A 19,651-nucleotide genomic window follows, 5' to 3' on the forward strand; every position below is an offset into this window, starting at 1 on the left:
ACAATGTAAATGACTCTGTGCAGAATCCTAAATATTTCTGTATCCAGTCAACTTATTTAAGCAGTGCATGAAAAAAATTGAAGAAAAAAATACAATAAAATAATTTTCTCTTAAGAAAAATGTGTTGGATACAGTAGATCTGGTTAAATCAAAACTTTAGTAACGTGCCATGCACTGTGATATTGCTTGAATAGAAACTTCTAAGAGGACAGTGCATGGCACATTACTAAAGTTTTGATTTAACCAGATCAACTGTATCCAACACATCCAGCTCTTTTCTCTGAGGGAGAAAAGCAACTTCAGCACCAACAAAGAATTTGCTACATGAAGACAAAGTTCTGGTGAAAGAAAGCTGATAGTGACCCCAAGGGAGGAGTAATCTTTAAATGATTTCTCAGAAGTAAAAACAAGATGAAACTCTTGGGATGATGTGTGAACGCTCCCTCTCAAGGATCTCTGGGTTAGCCTTGTGATGGTGTCAATCCTCTCGTCCATTGAGCGAATGAATTAGATAAGAGGTTACAAAGACGTATGGATGGAGGTTTTTAATGAGATGACTGGGGAAATAATAGAAACGTGGACTGAACCAGCTCCATGCTGGCCAAGTAGCATCCCATCCTTGAGAGCTATGTTTTGATGTTGTTGCATAGTCACTGACCTTAGAATTCATTTAAGGGCACTTAAAAGACCAAAGAACCTATTTCTGAGTAACTTGTGTTATTCCAAAGAGTCCATGTAGCTCAAGTCATGGTCAGGCTTAGCAGTGCCTTTTGGGGCACAATGACCTGACAATTTAGCACCATTTACTTTGCATCCACTGAAGCCCTCAAGGACTATTTATCCACCCAGTGATAGTGTTCACTGTGTTCTTATCTGAAGAACTATACTTCAGTACCAAGTAACAATATGTCCTGATACTGATATCATTTAACCCTCGTTCTCAGTAATAACTAGAGACCCTGCCTAAAATATCTCTGCACAGGCTGGTTCATAATAAATGTATTGCACCAGTGAGCAGTATGAATTATATTCTGAAATCTATTTTCTGGGTGAGAAGAAGCTGGTTTCATATACCCCAAATCCTGAAATTATCCTGAAATCATACTTGGTTGATTATAGGTTTCACTCTAATTGTAAGGCTGAAGAAGTTGAAAGCTGCATAAAATGTGCTTTCTTATTCCATTACGTACATTATAGCCGTGCCCAAAAAGAACATCAGTCGTTTCAGTTCTTCCAGTTCAATTCATGAATTTTATCTAATATTTATAAATGATCCAATATTTTTCATGACAGTTTCAGCAAATACATAAAATGCACAAATAAAAATATACTTACCGGTCAGTGTTTTGACATCATCTGCTGTAAAACTTGGAAGAGAAATGCAGGAAATCATTACAAGACAAAGGCAATGAAAGTATGCCATTCTTACTGTCACCAACAATCCAAGATCTGAGAGCTGTGTTTGTGGTGCAGCGTGCACTTGTATACTGAGAAACCTGGGAGCCCAATGCCATGGTTAAGTAAACCAGCTCACACTTGAGTAACTCAGAGACTTGGTGTTTCTCTTGTTCTCACTTGAAGTGTTTTTACATTTTTTTTCTCCTTTCTTCTTTTCTTTCTGTTTTTACATCTTTTGTAACAAACGGCTTGAAAATTCAGTGATTTGTGTTCATTTTAAGTGAAGATAAACTCTCCTGCTAGAGACGTTGCTCAAAAGTAATTGACTAATAGAACTTTAAATACAAGGATTATTTTTAATTATTTATGAAAATCTTTTGCAGTCTGGGACTGTTTGACGTTTCCTCCCTTGAGATGCTCTGCCAGGCCTTTACTGCAGTGACCTTCAGTTGCTGCTTTTTTGTGGGTCTCCCTGCCACCAGTTTTGTATATAATAACTGAAAAGTTGTTCTATTTTGTTGAGATCAGGTCACTGACTTGGGTGCTGAACAGTATCCCATTTCTCAAGAGACTCGGGTTTGTTTTGGGTCATGCACCATGAAGTGCCTTCCTAATCAGGTTTGCATGGTTTGGTTGAATCTCAGCAGAGAGGATACACCTGCACTGCTTCAGTAGTCACATCATCAGTAAACACCAGTGACCAGCTTCCACTGATAGCCATGCATACACATGCCATAACGGTATCTACACTGTGTTTGAGAGATAATGTGGTGGTATGCTGTGGATCATAATCAGGTTTGCTCCTTGCTCTCCCATCATTCTGCTACAAGATAACCGCGGTTTTATTTGTCTACAGCATTTTTCCAGGACTGTGCAGACTCTTTTAGAGGTTTAATGACAAATCTTTCTGGCCTTCCTGTTCTTGAGTGGAAGCAATGGTTTGCACCTTGTTATAAACTCTCTATATTTCCATTCTTGAAGGCATCTCTTCATTGTAAACCTTGTCAATAATATCCGAGAGTGTTCTTTTCTTGGCTTGGCCAGATGTTGTGAAGTTGTTTCTTAACTTCCGTGATGTTTCAGGCCTTTTACTGCGTTCTTTCTTGAAGACGACAAGATTTTTGATTTGGCCACTAATAAAGATTTTGCTCTCCCTCTCTGGTTATTTTGTTTTATTCGGGATAATGATAGCCTCCTTTCCTTGTACTGACCTCTTTTTGGACTTCATATTCAAAATTAAATTGAAAAGTACAAATGCAAATCCAACACCTCGAGTCAACTTCAGATACAGAGTCTACTTTATTTGGCATGAAATGGGTGACAGGCCTTGTCATGAAACCCCTTGTCAGTCAAATTTCTGATTTCTTTTTAGCCTCTTTCAATTTTTATTAATAAAATTCAACCACATCTTTGTTTGATTTAAAATCAATTGTGGTGGTGCACAGAGGCAGTCTCTACATTCTTGGTGTGAAAAATGAAGAAGTGCACATTTTTGAATTAAAAAACTTTGGAGGGTGACTACACTTTTTGCAGAAAGATATGATTATATTAGTCAATGGATAAAATGCCCAATAACTGTTTGCAACTTACTTTAAAAATGTAGAGCACTCTGTATCATTTATTTCTTATACTAATTTACTAACCTAATATACTAATAAACTCACCAATTAAACATGAAAGAGGATATAGATATAAGATAAATAGTTTAAACCATTATAAATGGATGTATCCACATCTCTTTTTTCATGAAGCCAGCTCCACAGGGCACCTTTAAACAGAAAAGCAAGTGAAACTCGGCTATATGAACCCCAATAACAACCACTTATTTAAATAAGATCTCTAAAATGAGTTTCAATTTCCAAAATTAGCAGTTTAGTAGAGATCCGTGCTGTTAATATCATAAACATTTTTACAATGATGCTATTCATTTAATCCATATTTTAAAATACCATGCAAAGCTGTTGTGCTGAATGTGTTGGCTGCTTAAACAACATTCAACCTAGCAGACTTCCAGAAACGCAATATTAAGGTCATCTACGTACATGTGAGGGCTTGTCAGTACCTTTTTATTTATTTTTTTTCTTCTGAAACATTATTGTTGTAATAAAAAGTACACAATAATAGCTGCAGTCATTTTTGGCAGATATACGGCCCTGCTTCCTTTTTTTCCTTCCGTCCTGCTGAGTATATTTTCAGTTTTATATTCCGTCTGCAGGGAACAGTGACACAGAAAGGTCCCAGAAAATTTTCCATCACAAATACTCCAGTTAGCACACGGTTTCCAATGCTGCAAGTGGAGCCAACTGTGAGAGTCACGGCCCATTGAAAGTTGAGCTCAGTGCTAGAAATTCATGCTTGACATGTTGCTGATGTAACTCCGTGATGCCGTTTGTGTGTTTAGTGACTTCAGCAGTGAGCTGGAGATCATCTCACCTCTTCCTTTTTTTTTTTTTTTTTTTTTTTTTTTTAAACACTGTGGCTGCTTTTATCTTTCAAGCTGTTTAAGCCCAAACTTTTCACTAAATAAATCAGAGCTTGTAGAGGATGAAGCGTGTGCATTCCTTCCACCATAGCCTGATGTATTATCATGCAAATATCCCATTTAATATCTTTTATTCCGTTTTACTGACAGTCCATCTCTAACCGCTGTTGCTTTCTGCAGTTTCCACTTTCACATCTTTTTAGAATAAAAGTCCAGCAGTAAGCACAAACTCAGTCCTTTTGTTTATTTTTACCTGTAAGTTGCATATATACATAAAACACTTACAGAGGGTGACAGTCAAAACTGAAGCAGCATACATCAGTATGCAGCCTACCCAAGCCACAGGTTACAGACGGCCAGTGAAAGTACATTTTTCATTCAGTTCTGTATAATAATAGAAAATCTCTCGTCATCTTCGTAAAACCGAATATTATTTATTTATTTTATTCAGTATAAAACAGTTTGATGTTAATATCTAATCGATTGCTGTGTGGACCTTGGATTTTTTTTCTAGTAATTATCTAGTAGTATGTTAGTAAAAATAATAAATATTTGCTCCTTTAAAAGTTCTTATTATAGGGTCCTTTTGAATATTTTATCAAACAATATATGATACCAGGTTTAAAATGTATAGCGCAACCACCGGTATCACTGCCATAATCTAAAAACGCAGGAAAAAATATCAACTAACAATCTGTGTCAATCCAGCTCAGGCCAAAAGTATGAATCATTACATGAGTGTATGACATACACTGTGAGGCCCAAACCTAAACACTCACTTCTGTGCCTTGGAATATAAGGGTTTAACTGTTACTTACTCGGCACATGCTCAGTGGGAAGTGCAGAGTTACTGCAGAAATTCTCAAGGACAAAACTGGTTTTGACAGAAGGAATTTACTTTGTGGATGTACTGTAATTTTTTCTGCTGCTTGATGTTTTGCTGACTGTGAATTTTCTTACCTGGAGGCTATCTGTTTAAAAATTTACAGGAACAACCTGTGCTGTTATAGGTCTTGCTAGCTAGAATGAAATATTGCAACACAGGTGTCATAATGGGTGTCATGTTAAAAAATGGGAATACTTCACTAGAACTAGCTGTAATGTGGCATTCCAACATTGTGTTTTATCCTTGTTACAATCACTTTAACCTGCATACAGGCATCTGTCCACCTATTTTATTTTCTTTCCTGTCGTGTCTTTACATTGCTGTGCTAGCACAGTAGTAGGAGATCTTGGAAGTTGGCTTTTGTATTGGTTATTAATTAAATTTGGGGAAAGTCCTCACACTGCGACTGCTGCTACAACCTACGTAGGAATGCAGCATTTCAAGTTGATCGTTGCGTTGATGATCAAACTGAACACTGCAGTGTTAAATGAAATAATGATCCACTTGCAACTGAACTGGAATACACAGACGTCATACATACACGACACAATATTTGGAATTCCAACAAAGAAGAATATCTAGTTGCGTTCCAGCAGCAGAAAGCTAGTTTTTATAATGTAGCTGCTGGCTGTTGTTAATATTGAGGCAAGGATGATGTACCAGGAAAATGACAGAAAAATGATTATTATCCTGCCCACATGTATTAAATATTTGCCACACCTGCAGTTAATTAAGAATAAGCGAACTGTGGAACTAAATGCCCAAGAGCACACCCATAGCCTTGTCGTTATGATGCACAATGAAAACACAAAAGTCACTAACAACAATCAGTTTATTTACTATCATAAAAGGAAGGGTGGGGCAGCAGCACAAAAACATGACCTGACATGTCCTGACTACCACTGTGGAAAACTGAAGGCCTTTTGGAAAACAGATGAAAAACCTTAAAGAGACTAAAAGAAGCCCAACTGCCTTCAATTCAACCACTTTAGACTAAGAACACCTACATAGAAAGGTTTAGTCTCTCGCAGCATTGCCTCCAGGACAGGCCCCACCTGTTCTTTTTTTCTTTCTTTCTTTTCAAAGAAAGGGAAAAAAAGTACATGTGCTGTCATCACTCACCTGTGAGAAGCCAGTGCAAGCTTTTCTCTTCAATGGCACACAAGTAACATATCCTGTTGGGTTCAAACTGCTTGTGACCTTTCGACCAATGTGTATGGAGTTGGAGATGTGGTGTGACAGTTTGAGCAGTGGAAGCAGAACAGCAAAAAGGACAATGGGAATAATTAACTCTGCCCCATAGATGACAAAAATCATTCAATTAACCCGTTAATGAATTAATATGCTGGCTGGAGAACTCCAGATAACTTCACATAAACAAGAAAAGAAAGAAAAACCAACAAAACAAAAACGTCTGGGTTACTATTCCCTGGTTTATTGTGGGTAGCAAAGACAACTGTACCGAGTTAAAGTTCAAGGACCAGGAGACACAGGCTAAAGGAACAGTTTGTAAACAGCTGTCTGTTGACCTTGTACTTGTTGGTATTCTCTGATCAGTGACCTCTTGGTGAAAAGACCCAAGTTACTAACTCACAGAATTAAACTACTCAGTTTAATGAGACTGTGCTGCAGCCCAGTTCAGTTGAAAACAAGTAGTGGAACAGGCTCTTCCAATAAAACGTAGCTACCTGTGCAGCGTTTTCTTTTTGTTTTTGGAAAAGACAGAAAAAGTATTTTTGGCGCACAAATGCAGTATTAAGACGGAAATCAGCAGCTGGGCTAGCAGATTCTAAAGTGTGAAAGTAGACACATGTAGACCCACAGGGAGCTTTAACATGCCTTGGATGACAAAGTTGAACTCTGTAAGCGATTTATTGAAACTACAGCAAACATGTTATTTAACACTAAAACCATTACAGAAAGTTGAAGATGCACAGTATTTTCACCATATCAGGATGAGATTCAGAAAAAGAATTAAAAAAAAAAAAAAAGGACTCTAACAATACTGTGAAGCTTAAAATGTTGTTTGCCAGAGAAATGCAACACTCTGGACGTTTGCCTTTTTATTTGATACAAAAGATGGAAACAGTAACACAAACAACTTGCAATTTATTCCAAACCAGTGAAGTACTGAAGCCTGGCACCAGCGCTGCCTTTGGGAAGTTTCTTTAATTTTAGTCTGGGCCCGTATCAGAGTGCTGTCGAGTCAACTCGGTGGTTATTTGGAGGCTATTATTTTTGCTTTTTATTGTAAGGTGCTTGCGGTACCTTTTCAGACATGACATTACTAGGTAAACCACAGGAAGTTTGGGGGGATTTAAAAAAAAAAAAAAACAAGAAAAAAAGAATACGCTTTCTCATCATTGTTGGAAATATCCCTGTCAAAGGCCTGTTTTAATCCTGTATCCCCCTGTGACGATATCCGCTTCATTTACCCAGCTGAAATTTCTTTTATTTTTAATTCATTTTTAGGTTTTCTGTTAAACACAGCGGCAGCTACATTTTTTTTATTTTTTTATCATAGGTGTTAAGTTTCACTCTGAATAATTATCAAATGGGGGGGGGGCAAACAGAAGAATGGAAGGACTGTATATCTTTTCCCACTGGATATCTCTAGTTGTCTAAAAGTGAAACCTCATCTTTCCTTCAGTAGATCTGACATTACCCACCTCAAGAGTCTTTTACAAAGATGTCTTTTTCAGAAGTCCATACAAAAATAGCAAGAACAAGATATACATATCAATGGGCTCTGTGCATAAAATACTGCTGATTTGCCTCAGGTGCACATCACGATGAGGACGTGTCTTCTTAACTGTTCGTGTAATTTCCAAGGAAGCTTTGACTGCACATAAAGAGAGGGTCCATGGAGGCCACTTTGGCAGCGATAAAAGAATGTATACAGTGGAGGACGGCTGTCAGATTAGCAAACTCCAGCTCCTGAAAAGCACACGTCAAGGACAAGAGACGCACTGATTAGTCCGTTATGTTCACAATCCAAATCACAGTATTTAAAAAAGTTAACAGGTAATTGTGGTTTATTAATTAATTTGGCAGTTGTGGCTGATGCTATCTGCACTCTCCACATCTGTCACAATACTAGGAGTTGCACAAGAGAATGATAACAGTGTATGTCAGGGTAACTAGCTTCTTCCAGCATGATTTATATGCAGCCAGGTCATATTTAGACAATGACTTTTTTTTCTGGTAATTCACTAGAGTGGATTGATGTGATTAAAGTTCAGTCATTCAGCTTAAATTCAAGAGGTCTAACAAATGTAAGGCAATAATGCATTTAAAAAAAAATCAACAATCTGGTTCACTGTTAAAACGAAGGAATCAACTGGCAACACTGAAATACCTGAATGACAAGAGCGCTCTCACTCTTGTCAAAGTCTGCAATCAAGAGACACTTTCAGGTAAATACAGAGGTGTAAACCACCGGCTACAATCAAGACCAAGAAGGCCAGATTACAGTTTGTCAGAAAACATCTAAAAGAACCTGCAAGGTTCTGAAAAAAAAAACCTTTAGACGGACGAAAAGTGGCTGCAGGAAACACAGCAGTTTGTGCTCACGGGTTCTAGACTTCTGACACTGGCTTCAGAGAGTTTTCATCCAAGTATTGAAGAAGGATCCTTGAGTCCTTACAAGTCTGTCCAATTACTTAGGCTCCCATTTTCAGAGTTTCACATGTATAAAAATGGCCGTAACTCCTAAACAGTTAATAAAATATTTGAGTTAAACCACTTAAATAAAGCTAAAAGTCTGCAGTTTAATCACATCTTGACTATTTGATTTATGCACGGTGCTACAGAGGCAGAGACTAATTAGAAATCCCGCACTTCGAGTCACAACTAGTGTAAAAGAATCCAACTAGAATTAAACAAGTACATTTAATTTTATTAAATTGGGGCAAGAAATGTTTTATTACCTTCATTTCTATCTGCTTGCTTTCGGGATTCTTAAAAAGGAGCTTTACCCTGGTTTTCCCGTCGTCAGAGGAGCCTTTAAGTTGAGAGAACTTGTATCGCCACAGTATTGTCTACAAGGGAAGGATAAAAAACACAGCAGAGGGGTTTCAATAATGAGCACAACAGGCTGCATGATCAGGAAATGTCATTTTAATGTGCAGTTGAGGAAACACAGCGGACCATCTTTAAAGTTATTTTATGATGGATTTTAACCAGTGCAGAGCTGCTAAATTAAACTCAAACTGTCATTTTAATAAGAGCATACTATTCTTGAAGAAATAAAGGTCTTAATGGAAGAAATTAATTTGTGCAAAATGTTAAATTTAGCATTTTTTTCCCCTCAAATAGCTACAATTAGAGCCTAAGCAAACATCAGTAAGGAGATTTTGAACTGTCATCTCAAAACTAAGAACAGTTGAAGCAGTATGCCAACAAGAATTGTGAACTCGGTAAAATGTCACCTTTGAAGTGCTTTCAGAGCAGGTGAAGCCTGATGCAAAATCTATGGTGAAGCACAGCACATTCCCCTGGCTGCTGCACATGTAGCTTTTGGACTGGTGAGAGAGAATTGACATCCATTAACAAACTGGCTGACACATTTTGTGCATTACATTGCTGTACAAAGGTACTTAGTACCGCTCTGCATTAGCATCCACAGCCTTGCATCAAACCCAGAGAGGAATGGTAGTCTTGCATGCATTCACAGCAGTACCCTGAATACATTTGTAGTATAGATAAATAAATAACCTGCTTAGCATTCACCATACATCTGTGTAAACCCTCCATTATACTGTTTTTATGACAACACAAAGTATGCTTTACTTTCCAGCAGCTGTTTTGATTTGTTATGCTTTGAAAAGCACAGGTGTAACTAATCCAATTAGCAATGGCTGTGTTCCATTTAGCTGTGCCAGAATGATCATGTTCAAGGTTAATGTTGCATTCACTGACATTCACTACACCCAAGTGTCACATGCCAAAATGTCCACTGTAAGAAATGTGTACAAGAATGTTAGAGTATTTGATAAAAGTTCAGAGTATGGATTCAGTTTAATTTTATTTTCTCGATGTCAGCTGACAACAGCAATCACGTCAGTACAATTTTTACTTTTATGTTCCATGAAGCAAATCTGCTCCACCACACCTCAATGTGTGCAACTGGATTGAGATCTGGTGCCTGTGATATGGGCCGCATCCAAATTCTGACCCTGCCGCAACAGAAATCGAGACTCATCGGAACATTCAACATTTTTCTTCTACAGCGCCAAATCGCAACAACAGTCGCCTCATGGCACTTTATATGGTAGACCCCTATAATACAGACAGAGAAAAACCCAGCAATCATATGACGCCCTATGAGCAAGCACTTTGGCAACAGTGGGAAGGAAAAACTCCCTTTTAACAGGAAGAAACCTCCAGCAGAACCAGGCTCAGGGAAGGGCGGCTAGGATAAAGACATGCTGTGTAAGAGAGCCAGAGATTTATAACAAGCATGATTCAATGCAGAGAGGTCTATTAACACATAGTGAGTGAGAAAGGTGACTAAAGCAGAAATACACAATGCATCATGGGAATCCCCAAAAAGGCTACAACTATTGCATCATAACTAAAGATGGGCAAACACTGTGCAATTTGGGTTTTTTTCCATTCAGCAAAACTCAAACTGCACGATTGACTCGCAGGGGTTAGACGTTTGTAGGTCATGATGCAGGGTCTCACACTATACGGCCCGATGCTCTGATGCGACCTGAGTGCTCACACTGTGCATGTAACCTTCATGTTATGGACACAGAAAATCTGTCGCTCGCTCTCCCTCTGTCTTTCACTCACACAGACGCGCACACACCACCACCATCAACTTTGCAAAATTGCTAATGAAAAACATTGATCAGGCAGCTGTGATTGAGTAGCAATGTCCATCCAATTATTTTCACGGTTGTTGTGGTCGTGATAATTTTGTGAGGCCACATCGAAAAGGCTCAGATGAGCTTGCCAAAGTTGTGCCTCCATCACTTGTGTCCAGATCACATGCTGCACTGCCGTGCTGCTCCGTCTCTTCACTTTCATTTCTGTGTTTGCGTGTGCGCAGAGTGAGAGGCTGCGGTGACACCCTCAAGACGGCCGACAGGATTTCAAACAGGTTTGATTTTCTTACGACCAAGATTGATGATCGGGAGCTGGTCGTGAGGTGTTAATCGCTTCTCGTTACCCCACGTATACTACACCATGCACGATACACGATGAAGGCGAAACTCGGGCCGATCACCAAAACGGATCACGACTCAAAAATCGGCTAAAAATTATCCAAAAATTGCACAGTGTATGCCCAACATTAGGGAGGATTCAGGGACACCTGATCCAGCCCTAACTATATGATTATAGTTATATGACTGACTAACTATACTACTTTTTCTAGTCTTCTATTGTCTAATTGTGGTGAGCCAGTGTGAATCGAAGCTTCGGTTTCCTGTTCTTAGCTAACAGCAGTGGCACCTTGTGTGGTCCTCTGCTGCTGCAGCCAATCTGCTTCAAAGTTTGATGTGTTATTCATTCCTAGATGGTCTTCTGCATACCATGGCTGGGTTGCAGCAAGTGGTTGTTGGATATTTCCTTTTTGGGGGACTTTTTTTCTCTTTTTGTTTGTTTGGACCATTCTCTGTAAACACAGGAATGGCTGTGTAGGGAAAAGTCCCAGAAAATGAGCTGTTTCTGAAAGAAACACACCAAGTTGCTGCCAATGGATTGGCTCATTTGTGTAACAAGCATTTGAACAGTTATGCCTAACAAACATTTATGCCGTTGAATGTATATACTGTAAGGTGAAGAGTCTACAGCAGTAAAGTGAACTATAAGCAAGGTTTTCTTGATCCTTGAATTATGTGGGTATGAGAAAAAATACATTTAGTGTAATTTAATCGACTTTTTTCAAACTCACAATGTTAAAACAAGCAGATGTACGCCAATGAAACATTGCTGTTATTTGGATCCTCATACAAACAGCATGTTCTAATTGTATGATGGACTCATTGTGAGTATAAAACGGTTATATATTTCATCAGTCATACATCATAGGCATTTCCCATGTGTAGAGCTCTTGTGAAAGTCTGACATGTTAGGCTGGCAATATCTGATAAGAAGAGCAAATCTGTTTTTGAAATGTATTTATTTATTAATTTTGGTCTTGAGCTGTTGGCACACCCAGCATCCTGTGCGGCGTTCTGATAATGTCAAGACACATGACACGGGAAATCTATTTTAAAAGGTATAAATTTTTAACATTCATTTTCCTGCTGGAACACAAACAAGCATGTGTTTTCCAATTCTTTTCACGCAAATCTTTTGAAAGCACTGATGTGTAAGCTTTTCAGCCTCTGCGGAGCATTATGCCTCAAAAGGCTTCTCTTGCCTCACGACTTCATTTTTCGATTGTGCGGTCCACTCAGTTGGAATGGCAAGAAGTGTATTCTGATTTTTGTATTTGTGCTATATTTTCGTTTTATGTCCACAGACAGCAGGGGCATGGTGGTTTTTAATTATACAGTGCAGTGTGCAGAGAATGTGGCAAGGGACTGTACAGTCCTTTTACTGAAAGTGTTTTGTGCTCACAGACCTCAACCGCCCTGTCTTTAGTGGTGTCGTGAATTCAGCTGTGAAAGGAATGGGGTGAAAAAATGAAGAAAAAAGGAAACCCACAGTAGCAGGCCAGCTGCTAAGTTCTTTCTGTCACCAAATGTAAGACTCTGTTGTGACACGGTGAGCAGTGACTACACTTCACTAATTGGAAAGGATTTTTCTGAGGGAATTAGCAACATGAAATATTTTTAAAGAAAATCTCCTTAAGTTTGACAGAAGTAGGAGCATGTGTGTAGAAGGGAAAGAAGACACAGGGAACGCTCACAAGTGTGAAGATCTGCTGTGTCTGTCATAATTGATCATAAAGGGTGTCGAGGAGATGAAAAAGAAGGGTGGTAACGAAGACTGTGAAGGACGCAGATGCACTTTCTTAACCACTGAAAAGGTGCTAAATACGTACCACAAACAGCTCCAGCCTGAGGCAACGTTTAGCTCACATCTGACCACACCCTGTGTCACTGTGAGGGTAAGTGTACTTAAGTGACCACACCTAACAGAGATGTCACAGTGTACTGCCCTCACACAATGTACAACACAGAGATCGAGGAGAACAGGTTGTGTTGACGCAAGCTGTTCTCACAAGCAGATATGTTAAAAATGTCTGAGCTTGTGAGAATTTGGAACACCATCAGGACAAACTGCCATGTTTGCTGACGAGCATGAAATGTATTTGCTACTTACACTAAATCAAGATGAACTTTTCTAACATTATATGAAACTGAACACGAAGTTGTTTATTCAATGGCTGCATGCCTTCTAACAGGAAGCTGTTAAATAAAGAAATTACCGAGCTAAGGCGGTGGTGACAGGTGTTTTCTATTGTAACCAAAACAAATGGAATCCACCCTGAACTGACCCCACCCTCTACACATCAGTGACTAGAAGAACTTCATGTGCTGGACGACAGCCAGGCACATGGGCTGGTGTCAAGCTGCTTATGTGATGTGTCACTGCCTATTGCTTCTCAAAGACTTCCACTGTTTAAAAGGGAAACTGGTTGGGTTAGTTGGCTTTTAGAACAACATATCTAAACAATGAGTGGATTTGCAATAAAGGCTGTTCGGGGTGGATTTTCATGACTAATTGGTTATGGCTATATACTCAATGATATTAAGCCTTAGCTTTATTTGATGCTTATTAGCAAATGTTAACATGCAAATACACAAACTGAAGATAAACATGTAAAACTTCACTGCAATTGCAAACAGAAAGTAAACAAAAAATATTTTAAGAACAAAAATACAAATTTTTCTAAGAATTCATGCTCATTAAAAAAGACTTTTCAGTGACCTGCAGCATTTTTTTTTAACCCCACACTGAGGAAAGTAACTCGTAACATTCACCAACACTTTGACTGTATTGAATGTCGTAGCTGCACATAAAGTGTTAATTTGAAAATCCTCGGTGACATGTTTCTCAAGTTGACAAGATTTTAAGAAAGAAAATGTATAAATCAGTTATCATCAACATCAGGTGCCTAAAGTAACACTTGATTATTTTGATAGCTTAATATAAAAATATTCAGAAATGCCAAATCCTGGGTCATTACCCAAATGTAAAATTTGAACAGCTGATACAGTGCAGCTGTTCTGGGTTTTTTAATTATTGCTTTCAAACTCTCTTTATGTTTTAAATATTCAGCCAACATAAAAGTGCCGTGAGACCATATAGAAACGTCGTCCACTCCCCGCTGTACATCGTTTATGTCAACAGGCCGATATCGGTTAATATCAGGCAACAGAAAATGTCCCCCAAAATTTTACCGTTATTATTGTGGAAATTATGATCAGATGAAAAGTTCTTGAAGCAGGTAGACAAAAAATATGAAAGACAATGCACTTAAAGAGGACAAGTGCACCACCTACAGGGAAACACAGTTTGCAATATTCATCACCTGCAAGGAAACTTAACTTTAAGTTTGTTTTTTGTTTTTTTTTTTTTACCCCTTCTAGACAATGAGTTGTATTGTTCTCTTGACCTCAGACATGCTGATGTTTGAATCACGAAATTTCAAATTTAGATGCATCACTCCCGTTGCCACTGATTTTCAGTCCACTTCTTGTGTAATTTGGGATACATCGCCTTTTTCTTCCTGTTCCCTTTCCTTAAGAAAGCCTTCTTGACAGCGACACTAAAGCATTTCTGATGAGTGTCAGTGAAAAGTAAATGGTCAGATGCATTTCACAGATTCTGTGTCAGGTCTTTGCTTTATCTTTTCCCATTTATTTATTTTTTCCTAGGGACGTAACTTCATCTGCTGTCGTTCATATGTTTTGGGGTTTCTTTTGTTTTGTTTCTTTTAGGCCTGACCACTTTTCCAGTTTCTGCCATTCTTTAAGGAAACGCTTCACATCATGTCAAGATATGCCATGTTTCCGGCTAATAGAGCTTTAGGAGTAACACTGATGGTGCAAAATTACTATTTTGTGCCTGTCAAACTGTTATCGTTGGCATTTTTTTTGCATAGTCAAGTAAAGAAATGAGAAAAATACTGTGTTTTTGCTTTTTTATGCTTGAGGTTCAGTAGCTCAGGCAAGTAAACAAACAAACAAACTTTTCTCAAAAAATGGTCAAGTACAAGAGGTGGACTGAAAATGAGGGAACAAACAGCCAATGTCCAAAGAAAACCTTTGAAAAACCCTGTTCAACACCATATTTACCAAAACAGTCATGTATTTGTGGACAGGCCAAAGCAAGACAGGTTCTGCATAACCCATGACTCTAACATGCTTGGTGATATTTCAGCTTATACCATACAGCACAAGTGAAATAGTAAATGGTAAATGGCCTGTATTTATATAGCGCTTTACTAGTCCCTAAGGATCCCAAAGTGCTTTACATATCCAGTCATCCACCCATTCACACACTGGTGATGGAAAGCTACATTGTAGCCACAGCCACCCTGGGGCGCACTGACAGAGGCGAGGCTGCCGGACACTGGCGCCAGCGGGCCCTCTGACCACCACCAGTAGGCAACGGGTGAAGTGTCTTGCCGAAGGACACAACGACCGAGACTGTGCAAGCCGGGGCTCGAACCGGCAACCTTCCGATTACAAGGCGAACTCCCAACTTGAGCCACAATCGCCCGAAATATGACAACTTTACTGCTAATCCTGAGTTAAAAGACCCCCATTGGTGCCATGATGGGTTTCATCACCTCCAAATAACCAAAAGATTAAAAATGTGTTAGAGGACACACGCTGGGCAGCTTTGTCTGTTAAACCCTGTACTCATACCCATCAGCAGTGTTTATGTAATGCCCTGATCCAGTCAGTTTGAAGGTTAGTATACGTTGGATTCTGCTGAGTGCTCCTCAGAAACCACAGGAGGCTCGCCTAATTGGCTGGAGAACAGAGATTCACAGGCAAATTGAAACCCTTCATCACTTTCATTGGCTTCCCAAAGGACAGTGTCCCACAATTGCATCATTAAAGACTGAAAAAATGCTACATTACCATATTTATGTTTGGTTTCATACTAATAGGGAGGGAAACTGCCCATGCAGCCTCAGCTTGGTCAGAAGCATTGAGTATATAAAGTGTTTCAATGCCCTGTCCAAACGGCCAAAGAGAGATTACCTGTATTCATAATGCCATTCAAATACATGCAGAAATGTTGGGCATCAATCAGCGGTTTGACATCAGATTGCATTGTTAGAGATGTGTGTCAGTCTAGTTGTTTAGCCTGGATTTCAGGCTGTCCTGAATGTCACTCGCAATTTGACAATTGACACTGATGTTACATCAAGAGCGGATTCAGCCAATCATTAGCTGGCAAAGAGCTGACTGTGTGACTGCAGCATCAAACACCCCTGCATATTATCGCTCCCCTTTGAAGCTAATGTCTGGCACAGCAGAGGAATGGGATATTGTTAAAGCAAAGAAGAGAGAATGAAATCAGGTCTATTCTTCATCCGTCCTGCAGTTTGGGTTTGCTTCTGTGCTGGAAAAACACGGCCAGTTAATGTACGAATGTGTCCATGCCTTTTGATGTTGAATGCAAGAAAATACATTAACATTCACAGAACTTTCTGACTGTCTTCCCTTTGCTTGTGTACCCCTTTGTCAGCCTACTGTACTGGTCACATCGATCATGTAGCACAGGCTGCATAGAGGACACGAAACCTGGACAATCAAATTAATGCCCTGCATCTTAAGCACCCGCCGCCAAGTTAACAATTTAATCTTTGTATGGCTCTACTCAATAGGACACATTTCACCCACAAATCATCTGCCATTAACATTCTTATTTATAATAATAATGATATACTAGACCATTATGTTATTGAAACTTGGCAACTATCAGCTGCATACAGCAGGATCTTTAACATGCATGAATGAATGATCAGTAATTGACCCTTCTGGATTACTGCATATAATATTCACTGTTCTCTGCATGCGTTATTTCAATGCAAATAATTGCCTGGTGAGTGCCGTCTTCCTTATTTAGTTACAATTTCTATGTCCAAGTTACTTCTGAAACAATGGATCCTTGATTTCAGACAGAAGCAGACAGCGCAAGCTTCACATTTCTTGACAGTAATTACATACTTTTCACAAGTAGATTTTTTTTAAGCTTTTAAAATGCAAAGATAACATCTGCATGAGTTGGTTGAAAACTGCCTCTGGCTGACTATTATCTTTTTCTCAACATTGCAGTGCCCGTTTCTGAGCCAGAGTTGGCCTGATGCCTTTCTCCAGGTTTGAGAACTGAACATAACACAAGGTTACACAGCACAAAGTTCTATTTTTATGAGAAATATTTGTATGTAAAGATGAAATCAGCAGGTTAAATCATTCTTTAATTTCTTCTGCTGCTGCCAGTCTTCGTGGATATAGATAGAATCTGTTCGAGATTAATGCGCAAGATTAGACAATATTTCCAGATAACACAGCACAGAAACCCTGTAAAACAGGTCTTAAATTTGGAGCTAATGGTTTGTTCTACATGAGCAGTACACAACAAATAACATCGACATTGAGGACTCATCCTCTGAAATGGTATTTTCAACAGTCCTCTGGTTCAATTTAACAGTAAACAGCCAATCAAACTGTTACCTTCATCGTTGAATAGCTTTGCAGCACAGTCATGTCAAATAACCGACTAACCACAGACGCAAAGCAGTAACCAAGCTTCCAAAGAATTTTGTTTTGCAAGTCCAGAGTGCCACAGAAATAATCCTAAACTCTGATAGTTTCCATAGCTCGCTTTCACAAAGTGGTGTAGGCAGAAAAGTCTTAAACGTAACACTAGATCAACACTTTAGGTACACATGGGGCCAATAAATGTGCTGTTTAAACCATAAGAGATAAGATAAGTTTTGTTATCTCTTATCTCCCTCTACTTAAACCTCTATAACGTCTCTGACCTTTATGTTTGTAGAAAGGTTGACTCAAGGTGGCCTGAGAAATGCAAGATTTACACTGGCCTCCAGGGATGAGCTACTGCTGCAAAGCTATAATTCTAACAACTGTAAGGGTTTTTTTTTTTTTTTTATCAGAAACATATTTATAAATAGTTGCATTGATTTTATTTTTAACAAATTTTAACAACACATGCCTGTTTTAAAACAGCACAGAGTGCGATATTATTTTATCGTAATACAATATCTTTTAAAGTTGATTTTAAGCGCGATATTCTATAAAGCACAGTGAACCGCCTCTAACCGAGCCAGTCTGTATCTCCCACGGTTCGATTGTTGGCTTTTTATTTTTTGTGCGATGCACAGTGCCTGAAGACATTACAGTCTGGCCTGTTTGGATAGTGCAGCGCCCACAGAGCCTCGCATGAGCTCCGTGTGCTCTGATCTTCTAACTGTAGCAGCAAAGTCAAACGCATGAATTAAATATTTTGTTCAGTGATTCTCCCTGTTACAATGAACAGCGTGTTTGGGGTCACAAGAGTGCTTTAACTCAGCGCTCTCTCCAATCGTGCACATGTGAACATGGAAAGTGCAAAAAAGTGTTAAATACAAACATTGTTGGGTTGGAGCAGTTGATTTTATGCCCCCACCCCCCCAGCATACATGCTGAAGGCCTGATGCCATACATTTATTCCCTTCTTTGTGACTGATAGCACATTTATGGTGGCTGCCATGAGCATTGAACTGGGTTTTTCTACTTGGAAGCGTCTGATCCAGTGTTTTGAAGACCGGTCCAGATGCAGCCTTCTGGAAAGGCTTAGGGGTGCAACATGATGTGCAGCTCAGAGAGCTCACAGATTTGCCAAACCACCAATTTTGTTCATATTGTTCAAAGTATTCTGTTGTAAAACTGAACTAACCCATTTCGAAATGCTTGTATAGATAAAAAAATGAATCTCATCTTTGTGGTTTATCCAGCTAATACCGGTTTCAGAAGTAACACCCCAGAGCGTATGGTTTGTGTGAGGTGACACTGAACAAAGAGTAGCATATAAGCCTGCAAAGCTGCTGTGGTTAATGCCATCGGTCCATTATGCTGTGAATCAACATTGTTAGGGTCAAATTTCAGGTTATTTCAGCTAGGTAGAAATGCAAGGCAAAAACTTATTGACCCAAAATGTATATTTCTTTACACTGTTCCAAGTTAAAGCCTTTTGACTTGAAATAAATTAAAGGGAAGAGTTCCCTCAACTCCTCAAGGCTTTGTGAAAAGTATAGAGTCCTGTCTCGCTGCAAAATATGTTGGTCCACAGAGAAAACTTAGCTTCACTACAAAGGCACTTAAAGTGTGAGCTAGCTGTATTTTCATGGCAAATTGTAGGGGTGGGACTGGTCATTCTGAGAACTCGGGGTTCCCTTTTCATTTTGCTAACATATGGTTAACGCAGTGAGAGGGTTTATTTTAATTAAACCCATGACGTTTTCACCTAGAGAAGCAGGGAAATCAGTCATTATGAAAATACGAGGAAACAAAGTCTTAAGAAATCTGAAATTACCTTTGCCTCTGACAACCATCAAAGACGTAGTTTAGATCCTGCCCATTCAACACTCATTCACATTCAGTATCTAAGCAAATGGATTACACAATACTTACATAATGGGATTGTTACAACCCTCAGGAGACCTTTTTATTCTGAAGAAAAAATATGCATAATAAAAACTTGTTTTGTTAAATAAATGATGAAACAAAACTGATTGTTTCTGTTTGTAATAATAAAAACAAATTATCACACTGAGTGCCAAAATCTGCACTCTTATTATTTAAAAATCCACTCAGAGCCATCAAACTCGTTATCTTTGGACCAACAATGCGACACAGTGTATCAAACTGTGCCCATGTCCCTTAAGATCTCACTGATGA

At 38.9% G+C, this 19,651-nt stretch overlaps 1 protein-coding gene across 1 annotated transcript in view; it reads right to left on the minus strand.

Annotated features, from left to right (window-relative positions):
- Positions 1–7,043: 7,043 nt before the first annotated feature.
- The window catches only part of sntg2 (syntrophin, gamma 2), a 104,169-nt gene continuing 91,561 nt past the window's right edge, over positions 7,044–19,651 (minus strand). Inside the window, exons 15-17 of the mRNA XM_085392152.1 lie at positions 9,197–9,289; positions 8,696–8,806; positions 7,044–7,703 (exon numbers count right to left, since the gene is read on the minus strand). Of these exons, the coding sequence (XP_085248278.1) occupies positions 7,575–7,703; positions 8,696–8,806; positions 9,197–9,289 (333 nt within the window). The 3' untranslated portion in view covers positions 7,044–7,574. The remainder of the gene's footprint in view (positions 7,704–8,695; positions 8,807–9,196; positions 9,290–19,651) is intronic.

This window comes from Rhamphochromis longiceps, linkage group LG19 (genome assembly GCF_057381845.1).
Source record: "Rhamphochromis longiceps isolate RC_006_pf linkage group LG19, R_longiceps_female_GT1.1, whole genome shotgun sequence".
Lineage (NCBI taxonomy): Eukaryota > Metazoa > Chordata > Actinopteri > Cichliformes > Cichlidae > Rhamphochromis > Rhamphochromis longiceps.